This window comes from Mirounga leonina, unplaced genomic scaffold (assembly GCF_011800145.1).
Source record: "Mirounga leonina isolate KUSES-001 unplaced genomic scaffold, KU_Mleo_1.0 Mir_151, whole genome shotgun sequence".
NCBI lineage: Eukaryota > Metazoa > Chordata > Mammalia > Carnivora > Phocidae > Mirounga > Mirounga leonina.
Window position 1 is genome coordinate 7,802,527 of NW_023270377.1, and position 20,328 is coordinate 7,822,854.

The window sequence follows — 20,328 nt, forward strand, 5'->3', positions numbered from 1 at the left end:
GCAGGCTTCCTGCGGAGCAGAAGCTCGATTGATGTTTTTTGGGTTTTTTTTAAAGATTTTATTTATTTATTTGACAGAGAGAGAGAGACAGTGAGAGAGGGAACACAAGCAGGGGGAACAGCAGAGGGAGAGGGAGAAGCAGGATCCCCACTGAGCTGAGAGCCCGATGCGGGGCTCGATCCCAGGACCCCGGGATCATAACCTGAGCCGAAAGCAGACGCCCATCGACTGAGCCACTCAGGCGCCCTTCAATTGATGTTTTAATTTCTGTTAATCTGATGGATACAAATAGTGTCTTATTTTATTTATTTTTTTTAAAAAAAACATCATTTGGGAGAGAGTACATAGGATGTGGAAAGGGGCAGAGGAAGAGGGAAAGAGAATCTCAAGCAGACCCCCACCTAGCTCGAGGCCTTACCTGGGCTCCATCTCTCAATCCTGAGATCATGACCTGAGCAGAAACCGAGTCAGATGCTTAACCAACTGAGCCACCCAGGTGCCCCGATATCTTATCATTTTAAATTGTATTTCCCTGATGGTTGTATAGTTGAGCATTTTTCACAACTTTATGTGCTACTTAAATTTCTTTTGAAAATCGCTTTTCATATTCTTTGCCCATTTTTGTCTTTTTCTTACTGATTTATAGTTCTTTCATATTCTGATACTGTTTTTGTTATGTACGTTACAAATATTTCTTTCCAATTTATTCCTTATATTATATTATATTTTATTTTTTTTAAGATTTATTTATTTATTTATTTGAGAGAGAGAGACACAGCCAGAGAGGGAACACAAGCAGGGGGAGTGGGAGAGGGAGAAGCAGGCTTCCCATGGAGCAGGGAGCCCGATGCGGGGCTCGATCCCAGGACCCTGGGACCATGACCTGAGCCGAAGGCAGATGCTTAACAACTGAGCCACCCAGGCGCCCCTATTCCTTATATTTTAAATTTGTTTGCAGACAATCTTGCATCCAGAAGTTTTAAATTGTTTATAGTCAAATATGTCTTAATTTCATTTACAGATTTTGCTCTTTGTTCCTTAGGAATGACATTCAAATCCCAAGCTCTTATTACTGATTTAAAAAAATATGTATTTATTTTTTTTATTTTAAGTAAACTCTACGCCACTCATGGGGCTGGAACTCACCTCCCAGAGATCAAGAGCCTCATGCTCTAGGGACTGAGCCAGCCAGGCACCCTCTTATTACTGATTTTAATAAGAATGCTTGGTAACTTGTCATCAAATGTTTCATTTTCACAGATGGGCTTTATTTCAAATTACATGGTTTTTCTTCCTTTAGTCTGTTAGTTTGGCCCATTTCTTTACCTTGAAACATCCTTGCATTCCAGGGTTAAATCCTACTGTCGATAATTTTTTTTACTACACTGCTTCATTCAATTTGCTCAAATTGCTAATATTTTATTTGAACCTTGCATCTTTATTCATAGGTGAAATGGATTCCTGCTTTCTTTTGAGTTGTCATTGATCAGTTTAGTTAGGTAAGTCTTTAGTGAGGTACCAAATCTAAAATATGTAGGCAAATTGTTTTTCCTATTCTCCTTCCTTCCAGTTCAGGACTTTCTGAAGCTAGGACTCCCCACTCCCAAAACACACACACACATCCCCAGGCGCTCTTTTCCAGTCCCGGTATGGGGATAATTCCTAGCATTTTGATCCTCTACTGGGTCAACCGGTACTAAGGGTGCTTGAAAGAGCATATTACTGATGGTTTTAACTCAAAGAAATAATATTTAGTAATGGAGGATGCAAGTCAATAGCTGTGGAGTTCCCGTTCTGTGAGCCTCAATTTCCTTACATGTAAAATGAAACTATTAAGACATCTAAGTCACAAGTTTAGACAAGTGCATAAAATGCGTGGAAAGCAACAATGCCCGGGACAAAACAGGTACTAACGACCTTGGCTACCACCATCAGCGCTGTCACTGCTTCCACGGCAGCGGCAGGCGCTGGCGGGCGGCGAGGGCGCGGTGCCCGGGGTCAACAGGGCGACCCCCAAGGCCGCCTGCCGGGTCCTGGTCTCGGCTCTGCCCCGCGTTAGAAGGCACGCGCCTCCTTCTCGGCTGGAAATGAGAGGACTCACGCCCGCCCCACTGCGCGGGCGGCGGCCTAACCAGGTTAACCGACGCAAGCGCCTGGCACCCATCTAGCTTCGCTCACGAGCCCGCGACGGGAGGCTGCTTTTGCGACGGTTATTCACTTTCTCCGGGCCCACCAACAAAGGTGTGCCGAGACGTGTGGCCGCCCGCCAAATTCCCGAACTTATTGGGGATTTCACCTTCTGGCCCGCCTATCTGCGCCAATGGCAGGACGCCCGCGAGAACCGAGACAAACGGACTAAAACGCGCGTCCGGCGCGCAGGCGTAGCACTGGCTGCCCCGGCTCGAGACCCCGCCCCCAGGCTCGCGCTTGTCCGCCCCCTCCTTGGGTTCGCGGCTCGGGATTGGCCCAGAGGCGGTGCGGGCTCTGATTGGCCGAGGCGGGGTCACGAGGGGTCCGTCTTCTTCCGGAGTGTGTGTGTCGCCCGGGTCTCCCTCTCCGGTTGCCGCCGGGAGGGCGTTCCAGACCTGTCGGCGCCTGCGGGCTGCGGCGGGCCCCTTTGGGGCTTCGCCCCCGGCTCTGCAGTGCGCGGTGGCTCTGGGTGGGCGGGGCCGTACACCCGCGATCGCCTCCCCAGGAGGGACGAGACTGTGCGGGTTACCTAGAGAAGTGGCGGTTCTGGGTTCTGGTGTGAGACTCCTTATTTGTGCTGCAGGGAGGTAGAGATGGACGCTGCTCCACTTAACACTGAGTTCTCGGTCTGGAAAGGTAAAGACACTTGAATTGTAGGTACTGATTTTTTACCTGTAAGGGGGCTTTATTTTGGCCCTGTGTGCTTTCATTTGAGCAGCTGGTAGTGGAATCAATTTTTTAAAAACATCGAAATTATTTGAAAACGCGTGTTGAAGGGAACAGAATGAGAGGGAAAGGGAGGAGTTCTTGGAAGCTTGCCTAATACCTCGAGGAGTTAACCATTTCTAGATCGTGGCAAAAGACAAGGTATGGGACATCGGACCTACAAATAGATGCCAAAAATTATCTTTTTCTAAATATTTTGATATTCACTACTGTGAGTGAAAGATTCAAAATGAAAGTAACTTTAAGATGAGGCCTGACATGTGTTTGTTACAAATAGAAACTTATTACAGATACCGGAGAGAAAATGTGCTTAGCCCATGGAATGTTGAAGGCCCTGTGATGAGCCTAATAATCGTGTCCATTTTAAGCGGGGGGAAAAAAATCCAGGTGAACAGAAGAAAATGAGTCGTTTTGCGAAGGAGATAGAAGATGGGGAAGACGAGACGTTGGAGGAGAAGGACAGTGACAGTAGAGATGAGGTAATTGTATATACAGTGTGGAGCAGAATGACTTACTAAGGTCAACAACCAAAATCCAGAGTAAAACAGTTGAACTGCCTTGTTTAATCTCAGAAGTGGTATTGTGTACACTTTCAGACTACTTTCACAAGCCCACCCTAGACTCAATACCAAAGTCTGACCCAGTCATTTTTAGGAAAAAAAAAAAAAAACAAGAAACAATTGCAGACCACTCCCATGAACATAGATGCAAAAATTCCAAATGGAATGTTAGCAAATTAAGTACCAGTGTCAACTGAAAAGAATAGTACATTGTGAGAAGTGAGGTTTGTTTTGGGGGAAAGCAGAAGTGTTTTTTTTTTGTTTGAAAAGTGATACTGGTTGAGGCACCTGGGTGGCTCAGTCGTTAAGCGTCTGCCTTCGGCTCAGGTCATGGTCCCGGGGTCCTGGGATCGAGTCCCACACTGCGCTCCCTGCTCCGCGGGAAGCCTGCTTCTCCTTCTCCCACTCCCCCTGCTTGGGTTCCCTCTCTCGCTGTGTCTCTCTCTGGCAAATAAATAAAATCTTTAAAAAAAAAAAAGAAAAGAAAAGTGATACTGGTTGCCCGGAAATACTGGTTTGAAAGAAGATCTCTTGATTCTTAAAATTGCTTCATTAGGGCGCCTGGGTGGCTCAGTCGGTTAAGCGACTGCCTTCGGCTCAGGTCATGATCCTGGAGTCCCGGGATCGAGTCCCACATCGGGCTCCCTGCTCGGCAGGGGGTCTGCTTCTCCCTCTGACCCTCCTCCCTCTCATGCTCTCTGTCTCTCATTCTCTCTCTCGCAAATAAAAAAAAAAAAAATCTAAAAAAAAAAAAAATTGCTCCATCAAATTCCATTAGTTTGTGTGCCTGCCAAACACCTGTGTTTCCATATTTATTCTTTTGACAGATACTTAGGTCCCTACAGTGTTTCCTGCTTCTGGCTGGGAGCCTCTGTGTGAGTATTTAAATATGGATAGGTTTAAGTTGAGTCCTAAAAGAATTAGGTGGATGGTGGGTACACAGCCCATGAATAGTGAATGCTTCCCGTGTGTAGCCACTGAGCTAGGCTTTAATGCATCATCTCATTTCATTAGCAAAGCGACTGTATTAGACAGGCATCATCAGCTCCATTTTATACACGGGAAAACAGATTTAGCCATTAACTTACTTGCTCAGGGTTTTATAATTAATAAGTGACAGAGCAGGGGTTATACATGGTTCTGCCGAATCCAAAGGCCCTACCTCTTCCCAGTTCATTTTTTTTGTCTCCCGCCCCCCCCACCCGCCAAGCAACTTGTTTTGAGAGGCAGCCAGGATGTATTTATTGTCCACTTTAAGCAGCCACTTGTATAATAGAAACTTTATCAACCGTATTCAGTCTAGTAGTTGTTTTAATCAATCAGAAGTAAATTATCCATACATACCTTTTGATTTTAATTTAAGACATGTTAAACGTGGGGGCGCCTGGGTGGCTCAGTCGGTTAAGCGTCTGCCTTCAGCTCAGGTCATGATCTCGGGGTCCTGGGATCATCGAGTCCTGCTTCTCTCTCTCTCAAATAGATAAATAAAAATCTTAAAAAAAACCCACCCATGTTAAATGTTTATTCATTTACAAATATTTTGATGTGGGACTGAGGCCTTGTTTTTGACTTCGGGTTCAGTGTTGGAGTAGTTTGTCTTCCCAGTACAAAGTATGCCCGTAAGTGCAGCTTTTGTAATATGAAGTTTGTTTCTTTTTTTTTTTTTAAGTATTTAAATAGTCTCTGCATCCAACGTGGGGCTGAACTCACAACCCCGAGATCAAGAGTTGTATGCTTTTCCGACTAAGCCAGGCAGGCACCCCAAAGTTTGTTTCTTTAAAGCAAAGCAAAACCTAAAAAACTCCTAGTAAAGCAGTTTGAATACTGCTACGTTTTTACCACTTTTCCCATCCTTTTGTGGTTGCTCAACCACACCTAATTTGACTACAGTTTTTTTAAGCTTTATCAAATATGTCCGAAGTATTCAACATGGTTTTCACAGATTCAGTAACTTACTTTTTGCATTGATTTGATTGGTTTATATGATTTTATTATGTAATTGAAACCTTAAATACAAGGGTCATATACAGGTTTGGAACAAACAATTGATAATTATTAAGGATCTGCTTTAGCCTATGGCAGCAGAAATGGCCAGGTGTTCTGTGAGTGCCATAGAGGAACCTGCTAGCCACACGTGCTTGGCATTTCATGAACATCAAGTTAGTAAGTCCTGTTTGGGATGGGGACTGTCGTTTAATCTAGCTGTAGATACAGGTTAGTGTGATTTGATTAAGTAGACATAGTTAGACACAGTTAAAAGAGCATCTACTGTATTATGATGTTCACTGTACGTTGCATTAGCTTTTGTAGCAATCATCCAGGAAATTCTTGGTAAATGCAGCTTTTGCTTTGGAACCCATTCTGGTTCTTGGAGGAAAACAGGAATAGTCACATTATATTTTCCCTAGGCTGATATGCATGTGATGTGGTTCTAGACTGTTCACACTGGTCACCCTAGGTCATTCCTCTCTAAACTGTGATTTCTTCTTTTTTTTTTTTAAGATTTTATTTATTTATTTGACAGAGAGAGACACAGAGAGGGAACACAAGCAGGGGGACTCGGAGAGGGAGAAGCAGGTCTCCTGCTGAGCAGGGAGCCTGATGCGGGGCTCGATCCCAGGACCCTGGGATCATGACCTGAGCCGAAGGCAGACGCTTAACAACTGAGCCATCCAGGTGCCCCTAAAGTGTGATTTCTATAATGGTTTCCTCTGATTGGTGCAGCATATAGAAGTACGTTCACAGGTAGATGAACTTTTAGGATAACCAGACCCTAAAGTTGGCTCATTGAAATTAATTCATTAAAACCCTTATCTCTTAGGGTGCCTGGCTGGCTCAGTTGGAAGAGCATGCTACTCTTAATCTAGGGGTAGTGAAGAGATTACTAAAAAAACAAATAAAACCCTCATCTCTTTCCCATAACTTCCCTGATCCCACATCATTCCCATGCCAGATGAACTGGTCCCTCATCTGCTTGCCTATGTATGTTCATAACCAGTAATACTTATCACATGGTAGCTACTTATCTCTTCCTGTGATGTGCTATATATACCAGTTGTATTCGTTTGCTAGGTTTGCCTTTTTTTTAAGATTTTATTTAGAAATCTCTCTCTCAAGGGAGCATGAGCGGGGGTTGGGGTGGGGCAGAGGGAGAGGGAGAAGCAGGTTTCCCGCTGAGCAGAGAGCCTAATGTGGGGCTCAATCCCAGGACCTGAGATCATGACCTGAGCTGAAAGCAGATGCCTAACCCACCAAGCCACCCAGGCGCCCCTTAAGGTTGCCTTAATAAAATATCCTATACTGGTTGGCTGAAACAACAGAAATTTATTTTCTCATAATTCTGAAGGTTAGAAGTTGAAGATCAAGTTGTTGACAGGTTTGGTTTCTTCTGAGGCCTCTCTCCTTGGCTTGTAAACGTCTGCCTTTTTACTATGTCTTCACATGGTCATTTGTCTATCTTCTGTGGCCTAATCTCTCATTGGATTAGGGCCTACTCTAATGACCCCATTTTAACTTAATTACTTCTTTTTTTTTTTTTAAGATTTTATTTATTTATTTGACAGAGAGAGACACAGCGAGAGAGGGAACACAAGCAGGGGGAGTGGGAGAGGGAGAAGCAGGCTCCATGCAGAGCAGGGAGCCCGATGCGGGACTCGATCCCAGGACCCTGGGATCATGACCTGAGCCGAAGGCAGTCGCTTAACCGACTGAGCCACCCAGGCGCCCTAACTTAATTACTTCTTTAAAGGCCTGTCTCCAAATACAGTAACATTCTTAGATACTGTGGATTGGACTTTGACATATGGGTTTTAGTGGGATATAGTTCATCTCATAATAATACCAGTAATACCTTCCTTCTGTTATGACACTGTTCCTAGTTAACACTGGCAAGATGAAGACACTTGTTTTATTTATTGCCCATAGTTCTTCGTTTTGTCCTTTTGTGTATTCATTCAATGTTTTGCTGAAATATTTATTTGAGAGAGAGAGAGCACATGCACTTGCACGCGAGTGGGGGAGGGGCAGAGGGAGAGAGAATCTTAAGCAGATTCTGTGCTGAGCGTGGAGCCTGATGCAGGGTTTGATCTCACGGCCCTGAGATCATGACCTCAGCCGAAACCAACAGTCGGATGCTTAGCTGACTGCACCACCCAGGTGCCCCTAACATTTTTATCTTTAGTTATTTAGTTTTATAGTACCATGCTCAGTTATCAGTAGCTGTGGGATGGAATTGATGGTACAGTTAGGAAGCATGAGGCCCAATCTTAGGGGCTTGGCTCTCATTCCTCTTTATGTTCCAGGTGCCTGTTGTGGGGGACTCTTTTACTTTTGTGTTTTGTATGCAAAGAGCTGGCAGTGTAGGGGCGCCTGGCTGGCTCAGTTGATGCAGCGTGTGACTCTTGATCTCAGGGTTGTGATTTCAAGTCCCATGGTGGGTGTAGAGATTACTTAAAAATAAAATCTAAAAAAAACCAAACAAACAAAGAGTTGGCACTCTAATGGCATGTGGAACCACCTGAACAGTAGTTGACTTGGTATATTTTCCTGTTTTCTTAGGGCAGTAGCTTGGAAACTTCTAGAAACCTAGTTCCTTCCCTGTAAGGATTCTGATTTGATAGCTCTAAGTGAAGTCTAGGAATTTTTTTTTTTTTTTCCTTTTCCTGTTTCTTTAGACAAGCATGCCAGGTGGTGCTGGGAGCTCTCTTATACTACACATTGAGAAACTCCGAGAGCTCAGCATAGACCCCGACACACATGCCTGACCGAATCTTGTACTTGCTGACCATACAGTGTGGTTGTAACCTCGTGGGCGCAGGGAACATGTGCTTTCAGTGTTGCCACTTCTCTCCAGGTCGTCACCCCTCAGCAGAGTGGTGGGAAGAAAAAAAGAAGTAATTAAGTTTCTACCTCTCTAGAAAATAAAGAAGAAAAAAAGTCTCTGGCTCCCGTGTTTGCTGAGAAACTGATATCCCCACACAGGAAGGCAGCCACATGGGCCCTGTTGCCAAAAGACAGGAGTGTCAAGTTCAAGGACCATGAGAAGAGAAACGGGAGCTCTGAGGAGGAAGAAGATAAGAAGGCTGAGTTGGACCAGGATGAAGAAGGTGATCAATCCTCTTCTGGGGACAGCCTTGCCTCCCATCCCACATCGCTGCCAGAGGGGTTCTGTGAAGCTCCCACCTTGCAGAAAGCTGCCTTGGCAATCCCCGGCTGACTTTTCAGGCATGGCCTCGTGGATGAGGAATCTCAATGGACCTTTGACCTCTACTGTCCACGTGACCAGAATCAGAGTTTTCTATGACTATTATCCACTGATTGTTTCTGTCATGGTGCTTATGAGCCATGCAGGTTAATTGTCCCCCAAACTTAATTGTCAGTGATTTTGTTTTTGTCTTGACAGAGTCTGTGCAACATTTTAAATGATACTGTTTCCGAAGAAGTAATTATTAATATTTTTATTTAAATATAATGGCAGTACATTTCAAATTATTTCAAAATAAGAAGTTAAAGTGGCATTGAATTTTTTCGTTAGGTTGGTGTATTTTAGTCGGATTTATGAGCAGTTTCTCTGGAAGAGCAATTTGTTATTCTCATTCTTAACAAGTCTGTGTGGCAGACTTGTTAGGTGGGTTTTCTTTTAGATTCTGAAAAAGATGTGTATTCTACATGGGCCAGAGGGAGAACAGTCCTTCCTATGGGGGCCTGGTGGAGATGAGCAGGACAACAATGGTGATGACAAAGACTGTGAGGAAGAGGAGGAGGAGGAAGGCCGGAATGACCCAAGTCAGCTCACTTGAGGGGTAGCCCATATTAAGGAATTGGAGTTGTAAGGGAAGGGCAGGGGCTGTGGGATTTCTTTTAGGAACTTGAAGAATGTTCTGATTAATTTATGAATGCTTTTAAAAGTACTCTGACCGGGCGCCTGGGTGGCTCAGTTGGTTAAGCGACTGCCTTCGGCTCAGGTCATGATCCTGGAGTCCCTGGATCGAGTCCCGCATCGGGCTCCCTGCTCAGCAGGGAGTCTGCTTCTCCCTCTGACCCTCCCCCCGCCATGTGCTCTCTCTCTCTCATTCTCTCTGTCTCAAATAAATAAATAAAATCTTTAAAAAAAAAAAAAAGTACTCTGACCAGACCGCACCCATAGGTTTTGTGAAGAGTAGGCATTACCATAGGTGTGATATTTGTGGATAGAGTGAAAGCTTCCAATTTACTCATGAGTGGTACAGACAGATCATTAAAAATATAATATACTCTGGCTCTTGCCCACAGAGCCTGCCCCAAAAAACAGCTGATAAACGGAAGAAGGAGATGGCCAAACAGAAGGCTTCCCCTGAAACCAGAAGACAGAAATTGGAAGGTAACTTCTTTGCTGTGTTTTAAAGCACGAGACAAAACATGGAGAATTTCATAACGGAATAGGCATCTGCAGTTTTGGAATTTGTGGACACAGTAAAAGCCCAAGTGGTAAACAAGGGGATTTTTACTGCAGTTAGGTGTTATAATATGCCAGAAACTTCAGTGGAATTTTCTTTTAGCGTCATTGTTTCTGCACTGTTTGAGGGTTTTTTTTCGTTTCTTTCTTTTTTTTTTTACCTTTTTGTATGGCAGCTGAACCACCTGTAACTTTCAAACTGTTTGTTGGAAACCTGAATTTTGACAAAACTGCTGCTGAACTAAAAACAGGTCTCAGTGAATTTTTTGCTAAAAATCTCACAGTTGTTAGTGTCAGTTGGCTCGTCCAGGTAAATACCAATAATTTAAGAACATTAAGTTTACCAACCTGGCATTATTATCCCTGGAGAAATTAGGAGTTCCAGTAGCTTCCTATTTTATTGTGGGTTCTGTCTTGTCACATCCTTTTGTTACCTGCTCTATTTTTTTTTTAAAGATTTTATTTATTTATTTGACAGAGAGAGAGAGAGAGGCATCACAAGCTGGGGGCAGGGGGCAGAAGGAGAGGGAGAAGCAGGCTCCCGGCCGAGCAGGGAGCCCGATGCGGGACTCGATCCCAAGACCCTGGGATCATGACCTGAGCCGAAGGCAGACGCTTAACCGACTAAGCCACCCAGGCGCCCCTTGTTACCTGCTCTTGAGCCCATGGTGGTGTTTTACCTCAGCCTCTTGCAGTTCACGGTGAGACGGAGAGTATAGTAGTCTCATATCCACAGGGATATGTTCTAAGACCCCTGGTGGACGCCTGAAGCCACAGATGGTACTGAACCCTACTTACGCTACGTTGGTTCTTTTACATACATAGCAGTGATAAAGTTGAATTTATAAATTAGCCACCATAATAGATTAACAATAATATAATGAATTAGAACAATTATAACAATATCCTGGAATGGAAGTTACATGAATGTGGTTTCTCTCTCTCAAAGTCGCCCTCGTTGTGATAATGTGAGATGATAAAATGCCTCCAGGATGAGATGACTGAGGTCCACGCTCAGGCGTTGTGACCTCTAGCTAGAGCACTGTTGGCCTCTTGATGCTAGGTCAGAAGGAGGATCATCTGCTTCCAGACCACACAGTTGACTGTGGGTAACTGAAGCCATAGATAAGAGGAGCTCATATATTTAAAAATCCTTCAGTGGTGGGCGCCTGGGTGGCTCAGTTGTTAAGCGTCTGCCTTCGGCTCAGGTCATAATCCCAGCGTCCTGGGATCGAGCCCCACATCGGGCTCCCTGCTCAGCGGGAAGCCTGCTTCTCCCTCTCCCATTCCCCCTGCTTGTGTTCCCTCTCTCACTGTGTCTCTCTGTCAAATAAATAAATAAAATCTTTAAAAAAAAAAAAAAAATCCTTCAGTGGCTCTTAGAAAATCCATTAGATGAAACTCTGCTATCCCATTTTTTCCAATTGGAGTGTTAAAATAATCCTGAGATTTTCCTTGTTACAGAAACGTATTTTCATGATTTTCCACTGTGAGCAATGTTATTTGCCCAGAATTATTTTAAACCAAGTCACACCTTTAATCACAGCCCCCTAGCTATGGTGGCAAATATAGGTCCTGCATCACTTCTGCTTTTTTGCCAAGTTGCATTTTATCTTTCTCACTTCTTTTGCATCAGAAGCATATTTCCTGGGTGTGAGCATATTTTATAGTACTCAGACTGTCTTAGGTAGGAACAAAAAGATAATAATAATAGTGAACATTCATTGAGCACTCACCGTTCCAGGCATTATTCTTTGTTCCTTATTTATATGAACTCATGGAATCTGGTAAGACAGCCCTCAGTGGTAATTACTGATACTATCCCCATTTCACAAAGAAGATTTAGGCACAGAGAAGTTAAGTAATGTACCCAGTATCACACAGTTCAAAAATGGCAGAGCTGGGATTTGAGCCCAGAATCTGGCTCCAGAGCTACAGCTTCTGTCACATTGTGCTTACAGGTTGTGTTAACTATATTTTGCATTATTGTTGCATTTGCAGTAAATAAGAATTCCTTTTGCATTAAAAAATCTTTTTGTAATAGCCCTTGGGTCTGCTAACACATTCCTCATTAGGAGTGATATTTTTGTTCCAGTTCACAAATGCAGATGGCTCTTTCTTAAAACAAAAATTCACAACCTTACAATTTCAAGCTTCGTTTTCTATAGCTTTTGTTTAAATTCGGTCAGTCGCTAAACAGAAAAGTAATGAAGATTTCAATAGGTGAATTTGCACCGACTCAGTCCTTGCTCTAGAACAGGGTTTCTCAATTTTGGCATTATTGACACCAGATAATTCTTTGTTTTGGGGACTGTCAAGTGGATTGCAGGCTATGTAACAGCAGGTCTGGATTCTACCCACCCCCACCGCGTTCTAGAAGCACCCTCTAGCCCTTCTCAAACTTGCCTGGGGGTGAGAGCCACTCCTCTCTGGTTACTTTATGGCATTTGTATTGCTAGTTGGTGGAGCCTTGGTTTTAAATTGTAAATGACTCACTGCTGATTTCTACTTTCACATCCAGTATGACTAACCAACCCAAAGTCATGTGCCTTTTGATCTTACCTAGGGGTTTTTTTCCTTTTCTTTTACATCTCTGTAGGAAATTCGGTTATGTGAATTTTAAATCTGCTGATGACCAGGGAAAAGCCTTGAAACTTAGTGAGACAAAGGTCCTTGGCTATGAAATTAAATTGAGAAAACCGAAAGGAAAGGAAGTAAAGAAAGATATGCAAACAAGGTAATTTGTTTATAGATACCTGTGTATCTAGACAAACTCTGGGTCAGGAATGAGTCTCGGATTCTTATTCAGTCCAAGTAGTCAGTTACCACCAGGTCACCTCCTTGCCCAGCACAAACTTTGTCTACATTACTCTCACCCTCTGTGCTCAAGCTGGATGCCTCACCTTCCCTGTCATAATGTTTTTTGTCTACCATACTCTCTGTCTTTATGTACCTTACCTTCTCTGTCATAATGTTCTCTCCAGAACTCATTCCCCGGCTACCTGCAACCCATCCATAGAATCTCAGCTTAAAGGTCACTTCCTCAAGATCAGAAAAAGTTTCCCTTACTTCCAGACTAGGTTAAGTCTTTTTGGGGTGAGGAGGGGTGGTTAGGGGGGAGTTTCTTTCCTTTTTTTTCCCCTCTGAGAGAGCGAGAGAGCGTGGAGGGGCAGAGGGAGAAGGAGAGGGAGAATCTTTAAGCAGGCTCCACACTCAGTGTGGAGCCCAACATGGAGCTCAGTCCCACAACCCTGAGATGAGTCGGATGAGTCGGATGCTTAATCGACTGAGACACCCAGGTGCCCCTCTTTTTTTTTACTTTATTTTAAGTAATCTCTCCATCCAACATGGGGCTCAAACTACAACCCCGAGATCAAGAGTCGCATGCTTATCTGTCTGAGCCAGCCACGTGCCCCTAGGTTAAGTCTTTACTGGGTGTTCTCATTTCCCTTTTTACTTTTCTTTTTTGGCACTTACCAGAGTTTGTAAGTATGTGACTTTGCTTACTAGCCTTTTCCCCCAACAAGACCACATTCCTGAGAGTAGATGCCAAGTCTGTATTTTCATGTAGCCTCTAGCACAGGCCGTCGCCCAGATATGTGTTCAAAGATTTGTTAAATGAGGGAATATGTATTGCTATTAACACTCTCCAACTCCTGGAGAAGTATTTTTCTCCTTTAGAGAACTTTGGATGCTTATTAGATCTGAACTCAGACTAAAAATACTCTTTTGTGTTACGTAGGTTGGAATGCCAAAACACTTTTGATCCAGAACCTGTCTCACAGAGTCACCCAGCATGAGTTAAAAGAAGTGTTTAAGGATGCCTTTCAAATCAGATTGGTGAGCAAGGATGGGATGAGTAAAAGGTGTGTTTTGTACCTATATTGAAAAAGAATATATTTCTGCTGGATTCAGACATAACAGAATTTCATTACATTCTCCTAAATCACTTACACCTGATTTTAAAGAAGGAAAAAGTAGTTATCCAACCTTTCTGCCAGCAGGCATAAAAAACTGAAGGGGGCATCATAAATGGACAGCCAGAAGCTTCTAGAAAACTATAGTGGTGTCACTGAGAAATGAAGACTTACTCTACGAAGTTCAAGGTTGAGGATTAGAGGAGTTCAGTCATGGGTTATTTCCATTTTTCTCTCTCCAGGGTTGACTCTAGTAAACCAACACGCTTGCTGATTTGCCCGGACAGGGGCAGAACAGAGCATTAAATGGGCCCATTAGAGCTATGTTGTAACAATTAATGAAACACTAGCGCTATGTAGCTAGGCTTTGGTAGAGTAAGAGGGTGGATGTGGTAAAATTAGGAAGGATGGAATGGGATGTATTTTGGAGGAATTTTCTTTTTTTTTTTTTTTAAGATTTTATTTTTAAGTAATCTCTACACCCAAACTCACAACCCCGAGATCAAGAGTTACACGCTCCACTGACTGAACCAGCCAGGGCCCCCTATTTTGAAGGAATTCTTAATGAGGTGCAGCTTGCATATCAGGATTACACATACATTTGAGTGAAAATTGTTGGTATAGGTGAACTCTAAAATAGTCTATACCTGTATATTCTGAAGAACATAATCTCTAGAAAAGAATCCTGCCAATTCAGAAAACAAGTCTGAAAGGATACATCCCGTATTGTCAGCAATTTGCTATTGTCAGTGTTTCTTTCTTTCTTTTTTTTTTTTTAAGATTTTATTCATTTATTTGGCATAGAGAGCAGGAGAGCACAAGCAGTGGGAGTGGCAGAGGGAGAGGGAGAAACAGCCCCCCCACCCCGTCAAGCAGGGAGCCCGATGCGGGGCTTGATCCCAGGACCCTGGGATCATGACCCGAGCCAAAGGCAGTCGCTCAACCAACTGAGCCACCCAGGCACCCCTATCGTCAGTGTTTCCTGTGAGGAGATTTGGGGGCTCTCCTATGCTTGTAGTCAGCAACACTGGAAAACGACAAAACAAAAAATTGCTGCCAAAAGCCATAGAATTTCTCTATTGTTAGTTAAGTTTTGATTACATATACTTAAGTCTTTAAATTACTCCTTTACATGAGGTATTATTACAAAGGGGAATTAGGAGATGCCAGGGAATTCATGACGTGTTAAATAAAGCATAATACCTATGTCAGAAGTGAGTGTGGTGCACTCTTCAAGAATATTCTTACTCAACAGATCCTTACTCCATATCTTTCACCAAAGTAAGTTACAGGTCCATGAAAGATTACAATGAAAATATGAAATCATAAAGTACCAGAGGGAGACCTAGAGATTGTTTTGTTTGTTTATTTTTAATAAGCTGCAAGAGGGGGAGGCCTGTTAAGTATGACACAAATCCTGGAAGTCCTAAAAGAACAGATAAATTTGACTGCAGAAATATAAAATACATCTACATGGGGAAAAAAAAATCCCGTAAGCAAAGTTGAAAAACAAGTGACAAACGAGGAAAAAAAAATTCATGATTTCTATCAAAATTGAGGGCTAATTTGCTGATAGATAAAGTGCATCTCACAAATCAGTAAGAAAAAGACCAACAGGGGCACCTAGGTGGTGCATTTGGTTGAACGTCCGACTTTTGGTTTCGGCTCAGGTCGTGATCTTGGGGGTTTTGGGATCAAGCCCCATGTCGGACTCTGAGCTCAGCATGGAGTCTGCTTGAGATTCTCTCTCTCCCTCTGCCCCTCCCTCCCATGTTCTCTTTGTGTCTCTCTCTAAAAGAAATAAGTAAATTTAAAAAAAAAAAAAAAAAGAAAAGAAAAAGACCAACAACCCAGTAAAAATATTGGCAAATTATGAACAGGAAGGTCACAGAAAAGTAATTTTCTCTTGAACGTAAGAAAAGATACTTAGCCTCACTCATACTAAAAGAATTGTAAATTAGAATGCAATTTTGATTTAGTTTAGATACAACATTTTACCTATTAGATGTTAACAATCAAAAGGTGTATTCCATAGTATTGAAGAGGGTTGGAGAAACCAGCATGCTCAGATGTTGTTGGTAGAAGGGAAATTCGTGAAGTCTCTGAAGATGAGTTAGTATCTATCAATTATAGTTGCATGTACCATTTTATCCTGCAGTTCCACTCGATCAGAGTGGGTGTAATGAGAAAGGCAGGCAATAGCAAGTGTTGGCAAGGCGATGGGGAAATTGGAACCCCCGTTCATTGCCGGTGGGAATGTAAAATAAAAGAGTGCAGTTGCTTGGGAAACTGGTTTTGGCTGTTTCTCAATGTGTTAAACAGAGTTGCCGTATGGGGCAGCAATTCTGCTGCACGGGGTAAACATAATGAAAACGTATAGCCACACACTTCTACACGTGTGCAAGATTACCTTCATTCATAATAGCCGAAAAGTGGAAACAACCCCAAATGTGCACCAGCTGATGAATGGATAAACAAAGTGTGGTATTTCCTACAAGGTGATATTATCCTGCCATAAAAAGGAATGACGTACTGACACATACTACTACTTGGATGAATCTGGAAAACATTAGGCTAAGTGAAAGACGCCAGACCCAAAAGATTGCATGTTCATATGATCCAATTTATAAGAAATGTCCAGGATAGGCAAGTAGCAAGGTAGTTGGGCCAGGGGTGGGAATGAGTTAGAGGGAATGAGGAGTGACTGCCGGTGGTTACTTTGGGAGAGGATAAAAACGTTCTAAAATTAAAGAGCCTTTTTTTTTTTTAAAATTTTATTTATTTATTTGACAGAGAGAGACAGTGAGAGAGGGAACACAAGCAGGGGGAGTGGAAGAGGGAGAAGCAGGCTTCCCGCGGAGCAGGGAGCCCGATGTGGGGCTCGATCCCAGGACCCTGGGATCATGACCTGAGCCGAAGGCAGATGCTTAACCAACTGAGCCACCCAGGCGCCCCAAAAACGTTCTAAAATTAGATCATGGTGATGGTTATAGAAGTCTGTAAACATACTAGAAACCATTATACACTTTTTTTTTTTTAAAGGTTTCATTTTTAAGTAATCTTTGTACCCAGTGTGGGACTTGAACTCACAACCCCGAGATCAAGAGTAGTACGCTCCACCGACTGAGCCAGCCAGGCGCCCCTCATTGTACACGTTAAATAGATGCATTTTATGATATGTAAATTATATCTCAGTCAAGCTTTGAAAAAGAGTGTATATATGTGTATGTTTGCTTTTTATATGTATGGCATGTTACCTGTACGGATAGAAATTGGGCAGAAGGCACACTTCACCATATCCTTTTCTAACTTTTGCATTTTGAATCCTGTATGTGTATTACTAATTCAGAAGACAATAAAAGTACTAAATGTTGACTATTCTTTCTTCTCCCCCCCCCCACAATTGTAGGATTGCGTATGTTGACTTCAAGTCACAGGCTGATGCAGAGAGAGCCTTGGACGAGAAGCGAGGAACAAAGATCGGTGGGCTTGCTGTAGTTCTGGGCCATGTTGAAGAGAAAAGCCAAGGCCGAGAAGGGAGAGGTGAGAAGCCCAGCACATGGAGGAGTAAGGGATGCTACAGCTCTGTAGACTGAGACTTGCCAGGGTTGTCAACAGGGTTCCCCAGAGAGGGGCTAGCAGGAGGATAGGGACACTTCCATACAATGTCTGCCTGTATCAGAAATGTGTAAGTCATCCTTCTATTAAGCAAATGACTAGTGTCCTAGTTAACTATAACCATGAAGTCTGCAAAAACATGGCACTTTGAGATCCATCAGCTTAGCTCCCCTTCTTGGGAACCTTCTAGGATTCTGTTTGGACAGGCTCTTCTTAAACCTGTGGTTTCAGAATTCAATATTTAATTCTCTTCAAGTAGAGTTTTTGTCTGGTTTAAATCAGAGACCCCAAACCAGTGTCCCTAAGCTGCCTAATCTGATGGGTAGACGTCGTAGCTTATCTAGTATTCACAGGGAAAAAACCCCACAATTTATTATGGATATTTTTAAGAATCAAGGAGTTTCACATAAAAATCTGGATTTCCAGCTTCTTTTGTTGCGGCCTCAGAGAATCAGTGCCCTGGGGCTGTGTTCCTGCGTGTCTGCGGCCATCTGCACAGGAGAATCAGAGGTTTCTTCTTAGCTGTTCCCCACAGCCCCCACGATTCGCTCAGTTCTCTCCTACTTTGAAGGAGTGAACAACACACACTTTGAAAAAATAGTCACTATGTTTCTCTTGCAAAGTAGTACTTTTCTCACCGTAAAGGTGACATTTTAATATTTCTTATGGGTTTGTGTCCTTCAAAAGTGGGAAAACGAAAGCTAGAACAAGAAAGCCACACGTTTCAAGAAGAATGGGAGCGAGCTTATTTCTTTGTGGAGGTCAAGAATGTTCCTACATGTTTAATATGCAAACAAAGTGTGTCTGTGTCGAAGGACTTGGACCTCAGACGCCATTATAAAACAAACCATAGTAGGAATGATGGGTATACCGAAAAGATGCGTGATAAAAAACTTAACAAACTGAAAAAAAGACTGAAATTTCAACACGACTTACTTTTGAACGTGAATAAAATAAATGACGCTGCTATGAAATGCAGTTATATGTTAAGTGAGAAAATTGCCCGGGCATCGAAACCTTTTACAGACGGCGAGTTTATAAAGGAATGTCTGTTGAGTGCAGCGGAGATTATGTGCCCTGAACAGAGACAAGTTTTGCCAATCTGAGACTAAGTGGTAATATTGTTTCACAGCGTGTTGACAGCAGGGCAGTGAATTTACAGGACAAGCTGCAAGAGAAAGCTAAATCATTTGTGGCTTTCTCCATTGCGGCTCATGAAGGGGCCGATGGAGCTAATGCCCCCCAGTTGGCTGTATTTATTCGTGGTGTTGATGGCACTTTTGATGTGACGGAAGAACTTTTGGACATGGTTCCCATGACAGGCGCCACGTCAGGAAATGACTTTCTTGTCTGTGTTGAGGAAAGCCTTAAAAAATTTAACGTAGACTGGTCACAATTAGTAAGTGTTAACACAGATGGCAATTCGGCGCTGGTTGGTGTTGAACAACTTGTTACAAAACTTAAATCTAAAGTGTCAGGGCTTTGCAAAGACATGGAACTGAAGTCCATGCATGGCCTCATTCTCCAGGAATCACTTTGTGCTAAAAAGTTAAAAATGGATCATGTCATGGACATAGTGATTCACAGCATAACCTGGATCCGGTCACATGGCTCAGACCACAGAAAGTTCAGTGCTTTGTTCAGCGAGTTAGATGCACAGTATGGAAGCCTGTCTTGCTCCATGGGACATAAGTGGCTGAGTCATGGCATGGTGCTCAGGTGGTTTTTCAAACTGTTGGAAGAAATTGATTTTTTCATGTCTTCTAAAGGAAAATCGGTTCCTCAGCTTACTAGCAAAGATTGGGTCAAAGATTTAGCCTTTTTGGTTGACATTATGACTTACCTAAACACGTTGGATATTTCTCTGCAAAGACGCCCACAAGTGGTTACACAGATGTACGATTCAATTTGCTCCTTCCTAAGAAAACCGTGTCTTTGGGAAACTCATTAGGCAAGGAACAATCTGGCCCACTTCCCTAAGCTGAAATTAGTTTCTGAAAATGAAAGAGATGGCCAGAACTATATTTCCCAAATTAAAGAGTTGAAGACTGAATTCCAAAAATGGTACTCTGATTTCAAATTTTATGAAAACGAGCTGACGTTGTTCTGTTCAGTTCACCTTTCTCGATCAACATTAATAACGTGAGCGAAGAGCTACAAATGGAAGTTCTTGAATTGCAGGGAACACCCTACTGAAAACGAAATATGATGGTGTCGGGACCCCAGAATTCTATAAGTATCTTGGGAACAGTTACCCTAAATATAAAAACCACTGTGCAAAGATTCTGTCCATGTTTGGAAGTACGTACGTTTGTGAGCAGCTCTTTTCTGTCATGAAACAACATAAAACTAAATATTGCTTCCAGTTAAAGGACTCGGAGATGAATTCTCTGCCGCAGGTTGCTGCACAAGATTCCCAGCCTTGACCTTGGGGCTTAAGAAGGGAATGTCAGGTGTCAGATTTGAAATCTAAGGAGAAAGAAATTATGAGACTTTAAATAATTATTTCTACTTCCAAATTATATTTGTTCAACGTCAAATTTAAAGTACAATCTCTGGCGTCCCGTGTTTGTATTTATCACATATGAAATGAAGTTTGATTATACCTTGGCAGTTTATTTTTCCTGTATTTGGCCTTTCTGGCCTTTAGAGTGATTCAAGTTGATAAACCTCTGCCCTAAAAGCAGCCACGTTTTTCCTAAAGGCACTCATGAGCCAGGGATATGAACCAGGGAGTGAGCTGGATGAATGGGATGTTTAGATGCCTAGCGCAGCTCTGTCCCCAAAGATGACAGACCTGCCGCTCTGATCTTGGGACTCAGGCCAGTTTAACCCCACCCTCCACCCCCCAACAGAGCGGGGACAGCATAGCCAATACTCACCT

At 42.9% G+C, this 20,328-nt stretch overlaps 1 protein-coding gene across 5 annotated transcripts in view; it reads left to right on the forward strand.

The window, feature by feature from the left end:
• Window positions 1-2,518: 2,518 nt before the first annotated feature.
• LOC118011951 (nucleolin-like) overlaps window positions 2,519-20,328 on the forward strand; it is a 33,801-nt gene continuing 15,991 nt past the window's right edge. Inside the window, exons 1-6 of one of the 5 annotated variants that reach the window (XM_035006897.1) lie at window positions 2,522-3,395; window positions 4,304-4,351; window positions 9,747-9,834; window positions 13,652-13,775; window positions 17,236-17,369; window positions 17,871-20,057. In XM_035006897.1, the coding sequence (XP_034862788.1) occupies window positions 3,318-3,395; window positions 4,304-4,351; window positions 9,747-9,834; window positions 13,652-13,775; window positions 17,236-17,369; window positions 17,871-18,013 (615 nt within the window). In that variant the 5' untranslated portion in view covers window positions 2,522-3,317 and the 3' untranslated portion in view covers window positions 18,014-20,057. Of the gene's footprint in view, window positions 3,396-4,303; window positions 4,352-9,746; window positions 9,835-13,651; window positions 13,776-17,235; window positions 17,370-17,870; window positions 20,058-20,328 lie in introns of those variants that run through there. The other 4 variants (XM_035006895.1, XM_035006896.1, XM_035006898.1 and 1 more) reach the window with 4 other exon arrangements.